Source organism: Triturus cristatus, chromosome 2_1 (genome assembly GCF_964204655.1).
Source record: "Triturus cristatus chromosome 2_1, aTriCri1.1, whole genome shotgun sequence".
In the NCBI taxonomy this organism is placed as follows: domain Eukaryota; kingdom Metazoa; phylum Chordata; class Amphibia; order Caudata; family Salamandridae; genus Triturus; species Triturus cristatus.
Genome location: NC_140581.1, coordinates 300157964 through 300171494, shown reverse-complemented (window position 1 = coordinate 300171494; position 13531 = coordinate 300157964). Strand labels below are relative to the sequence as shown.

Below are 13531 nucleotides of genomic sequence, written 5' to 3'. Positions count from 1 at the left end.
AGGCAAATTCTGTTGTGATGTACAGCAGCATGTAGTATCCTTGACCGCGTTGTGACAGTACCATAATACAGGCGAGACCATGTGATTGCACATTTACTGTGCTACTCCTTGGAATATATTTCATATAGTAACTTGAATCCCAATGTGCGTTCTTAAACGGTCTTCCACACCTGGGTGGCAGTCACAGGAGTGCTGAAGCTATTAGTGGAGAGTACATTAATGCTTTAGTTACCCCTGACACAGCTTTGTTTTATCTCGTACTTTGCTTGTGGCATCTGAATACTGGACTTAATGTACTACTTTTGTCTTCTCAACATTTAGTAAGTTATGGTCATATAAGTGACGGGTTGTATGAGAGTGCATGGGGCACCACTGTGTTGTGGTATATTTTAGTAGACTGATTGGGAGACAGTTGTGCGTTAAGGCTCAGGACTCTGTTATGCACCCCAAATACATCATGTCCGTGCAGGGCCGGACTGGGAACCAAAACCGGCCCTGGCAAAGTGCTCGGCCTCAACCCCTCCCCTCCCCCCCCCCCCACCTTTGGGGGTGCCGCCAAGCTCTTTGCCAGGGCCGATTTTGCAAAAACGGCCCTGTAACAAAATCGGCCCCCAGGGGCCCAAAAACGGCCCCCACACGTGCAGCGCACCGGGGGATTGCCCGGTGCCCGCTACGGTCAGTCCGGCCCTGTATCCGTGAAAACGGATTGCATACTTTACTCAGAATGCAGCGATTCAGTATTTCTGCACTCGCACATGGTTGTGGAGTGGAATTGCTGTGTGAGGTTGAGAAGGCAATACTTTAACACCTACATAAGTCTGTTTATCGCACAGGAGAACTGACTTTTACTTGAACTCGTAGGCAGACACATCGTTGCGAAGAATTGAAGCTTTATCTTATAGTGTGCCCCTGGACTCCTAACATGCCAGTAGAAGTCTCTCAGGTCAACAAGGGAACATTGTTTTATTACAAAATAAAGTTATGAAGAGCAACACCAGCCTGAGAGATTGACGAGGAACAGTAAAGGAAACCAAAAGCATACGAAATAAGTGAAAAATGCCTTCTGCCGCAAAGTAGTAAAAGGAATCCATGGAACAAAATCTTGGGAGATTATTAATAGGATCCTACAATGAACTAGAAAGTCCGATTTCTTAAAAATGTGCAGGTGTTTTTTTACATTTTGCTAGCAGCTACCTTTGCTTACATGAGCTGTGTGTGAAGCTTGCATTGTGTGGCTGCATGTGAAGGAAACGAGGACTGCAGCAATTAGATCTCTATCTGTGCAAGCTCTTCTCCACCTGTGCAAGTGAAACTCCGACTTCTGTTGCTGTGTGTGTGGGAGAAGGTCGCTGTATCTGTGCTGAGATGTGCACAGCTACTGTTTGCAGTGCCCGAGAGGTGTAAATAGAGCGGGCACTGCAGCAGCTCGTCCTGTACGCCTTTCCTGCAGGAGAGAGAAGCTTGCACCGCTCCTGCTCAGCGTGCGCCTACATTCTGCGAGCTTCAAAGGAATCCTGCAACGCTTGCAATTATGATGTACCTGCTGTAAGTGCGCAGGAAGTTTGCAATGTCCTGCCCATGTGTTCTCTGTTCAGTGCAGTTGACTGAAGTTAAACAAAACCTTTTCAATGCATAAAAGCAAAACAATCGGTGGCTTTCCAATGCTTGTTTTCTGTTTTTTTGGAATGACAGTGAGCACCTTATGACCAAAGAGTGTGATTCTACATTTCGTCATCGCTGGCATTATCAGCGCTTTTAATAAGAAAATAATGTTTGACTGGATCCCCTTGTTTAACCCCTTCTGTGCCACGCCCTTTCCCCCTCCTGTGCCGGGCGTTTCATTAGTGGGTGGGGTTCATGACGAGATAGTCTCGTCATGGGCACAGCGCGACCGTGCTACATGACGAGACTATCTCGTCATGGCCACAGAAGAGGTTAAAGACGTATGAAAATGTTATCCACATACTGAAGATAGATTTGTGTAATATGCACTCAGTAAATTCCGGATGGAGCTCACCGAGCCATTCCTCCTTCCAATGTCAATAAAATAAGTATCATGGATAAAGGTAATTAAAAAACATCCTTCAATGTCACACCGGATATTCAGTTTGTAATGTGTGCTTTGCAAAGGGCGATTCAAATTATAGCCTCATTTTATTTTGTGGCATACGTGTTTCCATACACAAAAAGCCACAGAACAAAAAAGGCTGTCACTCCCCGTTGCCTTCAGCAAGTCTGTCCATAAACCAGCTGAGCTTCCATGCTTTGTAAAAACAAATTCGAAAAATAAATAGAAAAAAAAATCTATTTCTTTACTTTTGGTATAATCGCGGCACCCGCGCCTTACTTTTAATGTTAAAAGTAAAGCGCGGGTGCCGCGATTATAGCAAAAGTAAAGAAATAGATGTTTTTTTCTATTTCTTTACTTTTGGTATAATCTCTGCACCCGTGCTTTACTTATAACATCAAAAGTAAAGCGCGGGTGCCGCGATTATACCAATAGTAAAGAAAACAAGCGGCACTGAAAGTGATTGCGTCGCGATCGCTAGTGTCAACAACTAGTGGTGCGCGAGGAGGTGGGAGGGAACGCGGCAGCGAGGTGAACGCGCACTGCTGCGCGTGCTGGCCACCGTCTGGAATGGGCGTTTCAAAGGCGGGACATTGTCCCTTCTTTGCCCAATCGCGTAGCTTTTTTGTAAAAAAAAAAGCACGCAAAAGCCAATGTCTGACGTTTGAAAGCTGATCACACGCACGAGCGTGTGGTCAGCTTTCAAAACCCTATAGAAAAGTGCTCTCGCCTGCGCGAGCAGTGTTGCGCACTGCAACGCCAGGGCGCGTGCTCTAAAAATGACGAAATAATGAAGTAAAACTATTACGAAATGTGCCATATGATGCTGCATTATTTGCCTTTTCTTGCTGAGTAATTTACTCAACGCTGCCACATAATTCCAGTGGCACGGCCTGACTCTAGGCCAAAGCAGGATGGGGGGAGAGGGGGTGTGCACAAGAAAACTGGGCTCCATATACTGACATCGATGACAAAGAATGAGCTTTACCACCCTGTCTGACCCATGCTACTAAAGTTAATTAATAAGCAGACCCAATCACTGCTTTGCTTCCTTTCACTGACATTTGCCTTTTCTTCTTGTTTTTACTCTCCTTTTTGGTATTCAATAGCTTCTTTAGATACGTGTATTTTCTTTTCAGGCAGCATTCTGACTCACTTTAAAGGTGTATTTCTTGTCTTTTTCACTGTTTATTGTATTTTCCACAAGGCTGATTTGCTGTCTTCATTATATATCCTCCGAGTTTTACACATAGCTATATTTTGTAAATGGTTTCACAAATTGATGCTATTTTTCGAAACCTTTCTCTGAACTGTATTTTTGTTTTCAGCCGTTTTCTAGCTCAGAGATTCCTTAACCTACATATTCTTATGGCTGATGTTAGTGTTAGGATGTTTTAGTGTCCCCTATGCTTTTATGGAGATCCAGTGGCTAGCAGCCATAGTAATTTTTTTTTTTTAAAGAATAATCATCAACTTTAAAAAAGAACAAAGGAAAGGATATGTACGCGCCATTTAATTCAAATTCAGGACTCCTGGCTCTGGATGTAATCTGAAGACCCCTGTTACCTAAAGTCAGCTAATCTTATTCGTCACTTCAGTACTACACAAACATACATACATACATACATTCATACACTCACTTCCCTTAACACCATAAACTAAAGATAATACAGAAAAGGTGAGTCCATTATCGTTTTTCACTGCAGACACAAAAAGTAATAATTTAGAGCACTGTAGAGAGTCTAAAAATGTATAGCATACATTAATAAAAATGTCAGCAGTTTTATGCCAACATTTTGTCAATATTCTAATGTACTGTGTATTTTTACCTTATCATATGGACGGCATGTTACGTTACCAGAAACCTGGATAGTAGCACTTGTTGAGGTGAGATCACTTCAGAAAACTGTCCTAACTAGTTATATACTGCAGTGGTGGCTGGTATATATGGGGAGGGGGAAGTGGGGGGGTGGGACGCCCTTATAATTTTTTTTTTTTTTTTTTAAACGTACCTGATGCAACGTCCACGCTCCAGACCTCTTTTTTAGTGGGACTGGATGCTGCCACTCTCTTTCCCAATCTTGGCGCGGCTGACATGCAGCATGTGAGCAGTGTCAGGATTGGTGGAAACGGCCTCACTCAGCACTTCACAGTGCTCTAGAGGCCTGCACTTACTCTCAACCAGCTGTCTAAGACAGTTGGGTAGAGAGGTTTAAAGTGCGCATTTGTGGCTGGCGGTCGCAAGACGGCCGGCCAAAAAGATATCAGCACCTCAAACAGTGCATTAGCCAGCCCACCCTCCTCACTGCTGCTGTCCCCACTCCATCCTGATACTTTGCTCGGGGCGGGGGATGAAAAAGAAAATGGTAATAAATTGCCATTTTATTTTTCATCTCTGGGATTTGGGGAGGGGATTTTAAGTGGGGCGATGCTCCTCCTCTCCCCGATATACTAATTTGTGAAGATCAAGGGTCTCCAACTTGTGGCTTGTGAGCTACTTATACATCACTAGCTGCCAGTTAGTGGTTTGTAGATCTTTACCCCCTACTTCATTAAGTTGGTCTGGAGTTGAGCAGTGCAACCTAGTGTATATTGCAAGAGGCACCACTACTCAGTTCCAGCCCTTGGAGAAGCAGCCAAAGCAATAGCAAGGCCCAATGCTTACACGCATGCGTATACACACAGACACGCACACACACGTGTGGGTGTGAGCAAGACCACAGGGTCAGTGAAAAGGACTTGGAGTGGAAATGTGAGAGACAGGTGCTGGAGGAGCCGGGAAAGTAAATAGATCAGGATTTGGGTAGGTGCAAAGGCAAATGCAGAGACATTGTGTGCGCCACATGTAATTGTGTGTGTATTCACAATCATATACCCTGCTTATGTGTTTGTGTTTAACTAGTGGGGTGTCCCTCAATGGTAGACAGTGTCCCTCACTGGCAGCAATACCTGGTATCTAAAACAGGGAGTAGCATCTGGAGCCTTGGCATTCTAGGAGTCACCTACGGCTCAAAGCTCATCTAGCATTCTAGTCTTCAGCCCAGGCATAATGATAACTGTTCTTGATATATTTTTGGCCTTCTTGGCCTAATTATTGTCGCCCTTAACATAAAATGGCCACCCTCAGCATGCTGGTAGACATTAATCCTTGGCATCCGAAGAGAATATATCCACGGAAATCAGTTGTACATGTGAGTACTTGATGAAAATGGCAAGCAGATTTTGTGGATTACTCGTCTACATACTAAAAATGAAAATTGATATTTTGAGGCAGCATAAAAGTTTCAGAAAATAACAAGCTGTTCTTTCAGGGAATTCATTTGTTTACCCAAAACAAGATATATATATATGTGATGGCAACATTTTTTTATTTTTAGAAACTAATAGGCTAACATTTAAATACTGAATTATCTAATTTCCAAAACATATTTAAAGCTGATATTTAAATATGCTGAGGTGAGGAGGGAGGTTACTAAGTTTATTTTACTGCTATGGCTGGCAGGAGATTAGTCACATTGATAACGCTTGATGTGCTGGGGTGGTTCCTGCTGTCTGACGCAGTCACATTTGTTTTCATTTGTTTTCATTGATCACAGTGGAGACACCTCTTGTAGACAACTTAGACATAGGCTAATTATTCGCTTCCAGCCCCCTCTTCAGATAGGGGGGCTCTTGTTTTGATCCTTCAGCATCTCACAAATTGCTTTGTCTTATGTGACCTTAGCTCCCACCTGCTGAGTTTTTATTAATCCTTATGGCAGCTATTGAATTTGTTTTCTCCAAGTACTGGTCTGGTATGGGGAATTGGCTTCCTGTGCACATTATATGTGTACTTCACTGGGACACCTCTAATTGCTGATCTACACCTTTAATCTTCAGAGTCAGTGGCTCTGAAGAGGTTTTAGCATCCAAGTATTGCTCAACGCGAAACCGATGCATCGCTGGCTCTCGCACAGGCCAATCTCCCCATTCTCTGACTGTTCATCTGCAGGTCTGTGTCAATCATCTTATCAGATACTCCAATTGTTGGTAAGAAAGCAGTGGTGGCTGTTGCACTTTGGAAGTGTTGGGGAATAGACTAGTACGTACAGCGTGGAATTTCTAATACATCGCATGATCATGGGAATGCCGATTCTTTATGTACTTTGTGTGAGCTATATAATCCTGCCATATCATATAGGGTGTGTGGCTGGCTAAGGCACCTGTGTTTTAGTAGTTCAGCTAACTTGCCATAGCTGCTATTAATAAATGAATGTAATGCTTCAGTCATTCTGAGCTGCTTGCTCCCCCCCCCAGCCTATAGAGTACTGAGTCTGAGAACTGTCCAGTCACGCAGCCCGACTCTGCTCTGCTCAGTTTTCAGCTGCCTGCCATTAGTGCACTTTAGTTCAATGACTTCTCAGTTTCTCATTGCTCAAATGGGTGTAATTTCTGATTTTATTTATATGTTTCGCTTGTACTTTTTGATTGATTTTTCTCAGGAGAAAGTGTCACTAATAGTCGTTTAAATGTCACTCATAATTACACTGAAATTATGAAAATGCCACACAGCAATCTAAAACCTTGGCAGCTATGCAGTTATAGCTATATGTCAGCTCCTTCATTAAACTCCCGACGTCACACGCACTCGTATTGTTTCCGCACCTTGTGACGAGGGGGAAAAGGAAACGTTGCGAGTCTGACTTGAGTGACATGAAGCCTGACGCTGGGCTTCGCTCTGCAATGCCTGATGGTCGTCAAGCTGCTCTGCTGCTGCTTGCTAGCCTGCACCACCCACCCACCATTATGAAAGTGAAGGGCTTTAAAATGGTACGCCTGACTTAATGGCACAATTTTTGACTGGGCCCTGCACACTGGAACTTCAGGAAGTACCTGGTTGCCTGGCCTTTACTACGAGCGAGGCTCAGGCAGCAAAGTATTTATCATTACTTTACATATGCCTATTGACTCTCCGAGTTATATTTATGTAAAAATGATAATGGGGTTACCAAATAGTTGAGTGGGCGGAGGCCCAACGCCCTAATCAAGAAACCGCTGCTGGAAGGGTGCCCATTCTGTTTAATGATACACCCTACCAGCTTGTGAATCATAAATGCATGGTGACCACTTGGTTTGCCTTTGCGTCACTGTGGTGTTCTACTTCTATCCTGGAACATTGGGCGTTGCATGTAGGTAGTGGAGCCTTGCTAGTTAGTTGGCAGTTGAAGGGCGTTGATGTTGGATGGGGTCTCTACTTGTTGACAACATGAATACATTCTCATCTACATACGATTTGGATGTCTGCCTGCTTTATCCTTGATGCTGGATGGTCTCTTACATTTGGCGATGAGGATGACTTTGCAGAAAGTGGTGGCAAGGATTTCAGGAGGGTGGTGTGAGAAGAAGGACTGTGGATGGGATTTGAGAGGTTATTGGCAGATTAGAGGAGAAATAGTTGTTGTTGATGGTCTCCTGATGAGGGGTAGCAAATTTGTTCCCCCTCACAATCTGTGGGAACAGTTGTTAAAGAGCACTCATGCCAGTCATATGGAATTGTGAAACAAAGGAGGGAATTAGAGAAGCGTATTTGGGCCCGCCATGGATGTCTGTGTCGAGAGAGAGGTCAGGAGTTGTGCGGAGTGTGTGTGCAGCGATAGAATTTTGAAATGTAGGACGCAACCAATGGTGGTGTGGAAACAGTCCAATGATCCTTGGTCAGACATTGCTATTGATCTTTTGGGTCCAGTGAGGTTGAGATTTCAAAATCGGCATGTTTTGGTCTGTATGGATATGTTCTCACGTTGGCCAGAGATTACGGTGGTGAACTCTGTTGAGTCTAGTGTGGTCATTAACTTCTTGGAAGATCTCTTTGAGAGGGAGGGTTTTCTGTTGTCCCTGCTCTCAGATATTGGGATACAATTTACTTCAGGTATTGTTGAGTTCTCGAGTAGCAGGGGAATCAAGCACAAGAAGGCAGCACTGTACCATCTTGAGAGCAATGGTGTAGTTGAGAGATTTGTGAAAGTGCTGAAGGAGACCTTGCAACAGGCCGTTGCAACGGGTGTTGATTGGGAGGTGGCCATGAGAAAGAAGGTGCGGGAGTACAGGTTTACCCTGCATTCTTCTACAGGGATGTCTCCGTTTCATTTGTTTAAGAAGAGGGTAGCGAACACTGAGGTGAGCCCTTCTTGGGTCACGGTTAAAATATCTTTGGTTGATGGTGAAATTGGTAGCGCAGAAGGGTGGAGAGAAAGAAAGAGAGAGTGGTCATGGAGAAGAGGAAGAGATGGTTTGATAAGAGAAGAGCTGTGAAAAACACAGCAGTGTCTGTAGGGGATTGGGCAAACAGTGAACTCAAAGCTCAGCGAACTGATTAAAGTGATCAGGATTTTCAGAAATGCAATTAAAACCAGTGCTCACAGAGTGTGGAATTTAAATAGAGTGGCCAAATGTCAACCCAATGATGTGGATGGGAAAGCAAAGGGTATTGCACAAGATAAGGTTTCTAGACCTCATCAGTTGGTAAAAGTTAAGCTTCGGTTATAAGACTGTTTGTTGAGAAATGTTTTGCATAGGTTTGGCGCCTATATTATTTCTCAATGTGCACTTCCTTGGCAATGGTGAACTCCAATGTTCATATAAGGTTTATGTATATTTCATTTCTTTTGTTTCTTTTCCTAAAGTTTATGTGCTTTTCATGCGTTTGTGTAGTATTGGAGAGGAGGTTATGTGGTCTTCTACTTCTATCCTGGAACATTGGGAGCGGTATCCAGGTAGTGATGCCTATAATGTAGAATGTGGGGGTTGCCTAGGAGGGTTGCATTGCTAGTCAGTTGGCAGTTGAAAGGAGTTGATGTTGGATGGGGTCTCTACTTGTTGACGACTTGAATAAATACTCATCTACATACGATTTGGATGTCTGCCTGCTTTATCCTTGATGCTGGATGGTATCTTACAGTCAGCCTTCAGTCTTTTCCGTGGGAAATATTCTTCATTGCTTTAGTTAGCAGTAGGGACCTTGAGGAAGAACCTTCCTGCGCGGTCTGTAGATGATCACCAGTGAACACAGTTGGCTCTCTGCCAAATGAAACAATTATTGACTGAGTCGCATGGAGTTCTAAAGCGTTGCTATTTTGAGTATAACCTCCATTTTCATTGAATCCAATTTTAATCAGATGACAGACCTCCAAGTATGAATGAGGGAGACCCATGTTCTGTTGGATAATTCTGGTCGCAGTTGCCAACAGAAGTTATCGTATGTCCAGACTGCTTCTGCATGCCAAATGTTTAACCTATAAAAAAATATGCTCTTGAGAAGATCATGGTTAAAAAGGTGTGTGTGTCTAATATACAGTCAAACTGTATGTTTATTTTACACCTCCAGGTATCGGGAAGCTGTCCAAAAATGGGATGAAGCACTTCAGTTAACTCCCGAGGATGCAGCGTTGTATGAAATGAAGTCACAGGTAATAGATTTGTACAGATATCCTCTTTCTACGTGTTTTCTTGCAAATAACTTATAGCAAAGTTATATACGTTTAAATGTGTTCTTTCTTGCCAATCTCTGTTGTTTGCCAGACATCCAGAAACTTTGCAAAATACACTTTTTTTCACCACTTTGGTTGCTTTGCCAGTGGACCATGCGTCTATGCAGATATCAAATAATGTTTAGGGTTCCATAAGTATTGCTACGCTTTTGTCTTGGGTTACCCATATCTAAGTGACAATGTATTTCGATTCCTATTTTGTGCTTTTATCTCATCGTCCAATAGTAATCACAGCAACTTTTCATAATAAATTAAATAATATATTATGTCCGTGCATTTTCTTCGTATTCTTTGTTTTAACAGTCTTAAATATTTAAATATCTGTCCTTTTCAGTTCAAATAAAACTTTCTTCTCGACCTCGCCTGCCTCTGTCATTTGCCTGTTCCTAGCCAGTGAGTTGTACCCTTGTAAAGCACTAACACCCAGTGTCGCCTGTTGCCTATATTCATGCTACACATATGTAGAAACATTTAATGCAGTCAAACTTGTGCTTCTGTGTGGGCACTTTTGTATCACTTTAGGCTTCCATCTAAGGCCACATATGCACTTCCTGAATCATACAACAGTTGGTGCAGTTAAATAGTGTCCAAATTGCCATGGGCACTTTGGCAAGTAAGGGAGGGAAACTCCCATTTAAGCAGATAAGGAAGCAGTCTTAAAATGCCACCTTAGTGGTGGTGCCAAATTACTACTAACGCCCTAAAATAGGATTCCAGGGAAAAATGTTGCATTGTTGTTGGTGTTAAGTCTTAAAGGGTAAATGAATGGTGAGTCTCTCAGGCATCGGGGGATCGATTCTGGCGTCTGTGTGGCTTGCTGACCACAATCAAAGACGAACTTATGCTTACATGAGCTGCTGCACAGAAATCACCTCTCTTGCTGGAGAAAGGCAGCAGCGACTTTTGATGCAGAATTAAAAGTCAAGTGGGTAGGCCTTTTGTGTCTCCTCCTTTCAGCTCAGTCTTACAAAAATGTGTTTGACTCTGAAGTTGATAATAATTTGATATCCCAATAGCTTAGTGGTATCGGTCTTTAGGACTAATATTTATTCGGCTCTTCATTGGTTTTGCAAGAATTGGCATTAAATCCCCCTTTAAAAGTTCCTGTAATGTGCCTCTGTTAAATCTAATTGTTAGCCAGTCCTTCTTGGTTGTCCTTCTACGGTCATTTCGACAATGGAACGTGGTACCTTCTACACATTTGCTGTGTCTTGGAGGGGCTTATAATTCCTCTGTAATAGAAGACGGCTCTCCATGAACCAATTTGTGTCAAAAGTTTGAGCTACATTGAGAACCATAGTTACCCTATCTGATTATCTAAATTCTTATCTAAGTATCATGCGCAGTTCAGTAATGTGAACCCATAACAGTGACATTTTAGGGCCAAATAGGGTTATGTTGAATGGCAGCTGCTCAAACTCAATATAGTTAGTTGCTTGCTTAGGAGTGCACTCTAACTTGTGTTTCCTTTCACCATAAGCACTTGAAATAAAATAAAAATATTTCCAATAAAACTCTGATCCCTTTCAGTTTCATTTTATAATTCACTGATTTATTAATATTTACATTTGTTCCATTTTGCTTCCTTTAAGACTTCAAATTCACTTCTTATTGAGTGTTTTGTTTCAAATTTCTCGAACTTTATTTGGGACTGAACAAGGTTTTTTTATATTTGAATCCTGTTATTGGTTTTTATTCCTTTGACCAACATGTGTTTCACGCCTTTCATGAGCTTTCTTCGTCAGAGCATCTGTTATAGGTTTGAAGTGCCAACTAAATTACACCTTTGTTCTTATTGAATAATGTGCTGAATAGAAAGCCCCTTACGACCTAGGTAGGTCATTTGATCTGCTTTCTTCGGCAGTTGATATTAAGTTTTGGGTGACTGAAAATGTCAACATATGACCAATTCTTCCTTGAAGTGTGGCAGTTGAGGAATTAGCCTTTTGTGCGCAAAGTGTTGCAGAGATCAGGTCGGGGGCAATGTGCCTTTCCCTATGTGTAACACTAAACGTGTAATATGTATTTCTGAAGAAGTTAAATCAAATTACATACTGAGGTTGTGGTGGATTTTAGTTCTTATGATTTATGAATTAATCCCTTTGCCCCATGGCTTAAACGTTTACATGCTCGTGATGTTGTGCATGAATGCAGAGTTTAATATGGGTTTTTATGTATAACATGTGTAGATCGCTTTGTGAAATGTAATTCTCATTGCTAGTATTGTGTTTAATATGTGTAATTCCCACGACTTTTTCTCAAAGACATCTATGGAAAGACATGCAGTCTCTTCAAACGTTATTGCAAGAACTGCCTGTTAACATGCTTTTTTACTAATTGTAAAAAATAGGTTAAATAGTCCATGTTTTAACTGTTATCTAGAAAGAGATGGCATTGCTGATGAGACCACTCTAAAGGACGAATTGGTGATATGTACAGAGGTTCTACTGCTGACAACCCAAAAACTGCACACAAACCAGACAGCTAGTTATGAGGGGACTGGATACATCTCATCAGAACCCCAGACAGTAAAAGAGTTTTGTTAGGATTTTTTTATAATGTTAGTTATCTTTTTTGTGTTCACTTTTTTATTCACCATTACATACCATCTATTTGTCATTGTCATAATTACACATTGTTGTATTCAGTGGCTTCTCATTACCAAGTGCGGGACCGCGCGTTAAGCTACCCTTCCAGGCCCTCTGGCAGATATGATGCAGTCTCCAGACTGTCCAGTTTCCTGAAGTTACTCACAAGTGGGCCAGTGTGATCCCTGCCTGGAAACTCAGTTTTGTGGACACACAGGCCATGTCCCTTGGTCTAGAAACTACTCAAAATCTTCTGGGAGATACAAACCCTTGGCATGCATCACTATTAAGACAAATTAGGACACATCTATAACCGTTGTCTTGATTAATATCGCAAAAGGCTGAATTTGTTACTTGGAAAATGTTCCTGCATTGTCTAAATATGTGTCTAATCACGCTATTCTCAAAAAACTATTTAGATGCTGATCTACTTTACAATTCCAACCTTGCATAATTTGCTGAGATTAGGGAAAGCCGTGGAGAAAAGCACTGCCAATCAACAGAACACTATCATTTCTGAAAGAACATCTGCTTTTGCCCAGGCTGCAGCATCAAAACAATTGCATTAAAGTCCTGGATGATGTGCGTTTCGTTTGGACAAAGGAGACACTTATCTACTCTTACCGATTGACTTGTTGGTGTCTTTTACCGCAGTTGATCAATGCAGGTTGACTCGAACCTTCGAGCTCCATATGGGCTTTCACGTTCGATTCCGGAGTTAGTTTTTCTTTCTCACCAGCAGACACCAAGCATATGAAGTTAGTGGTTCTGACAATTACAGCCAGTGCTCAAGAGCTAGTAACATGTTGCTAAACAAGGCAGAATTATGATTAATAGCCCAGTCGTTCCACCTTTCTTGTCCAGTTAGAAAGGGTTGGATTTCTCTGAGAATCCTCAGCTCAGTAGAGGCTTCTCTATCAATGAGAGGTGACCTGCTGAAACTCAAGGGCTGGACCAGTTTACACTGGATTAAGTCACTGGCAGGTAGGGTCCACCTCCTAGGTCTATGGGGTGGTCCCACCTTTAACTACACTTTCACCTAAGTAGTAAGCCACAGTTTCCCAACAGGGTATCGTAGGCATGTCCAACTCATATGGTGGGCACATGACGGAGACTACCTCATTCAATCCAGTCATTATCCAATCGTTTAGCGAAGTCGAGCAAACCGCTATGGTTATTTTTGGAAGGTGAGGCTGTCTTGTCATATGGAACCTCGCCCCCAGGAATAAAGACCCCCTCACTATGGCTAACAATGAGTATGAGAAGGAAGGTCTGATTTCCCTTGTGAGTACTTCATCTTTGGTCGGACTCAACTATCCGGCGGTTCATTGATAGAGTGAAAATATTTA

General features: G+C 42.4%; 1 protein-coding gene across 3 annotated transcripts in view; it reads left to right on the top strand.

Moving 5' to 3' along the window:
• The window catches only part of TTC33 (tetratricopeptide repeat domain 33), a 925632-nt gene that overhangs the window by 422163 nt on the left and 489938 nt on the right, over positions 1-13531 (top strand). For all 3 annotated transcript variants that reach the window (XM_085631161.1, XM_085631162.1, XM_085631159.1), the window contains exon 3: positions 9432-9513. In XM_085631161.1, coding sequence (XP_085487287.1) covers positions 9432-9513 — 82 coding nt within the window. The remainder of the gene's footprint in view (positions 1-9431; positions 9514-13531) is intronic.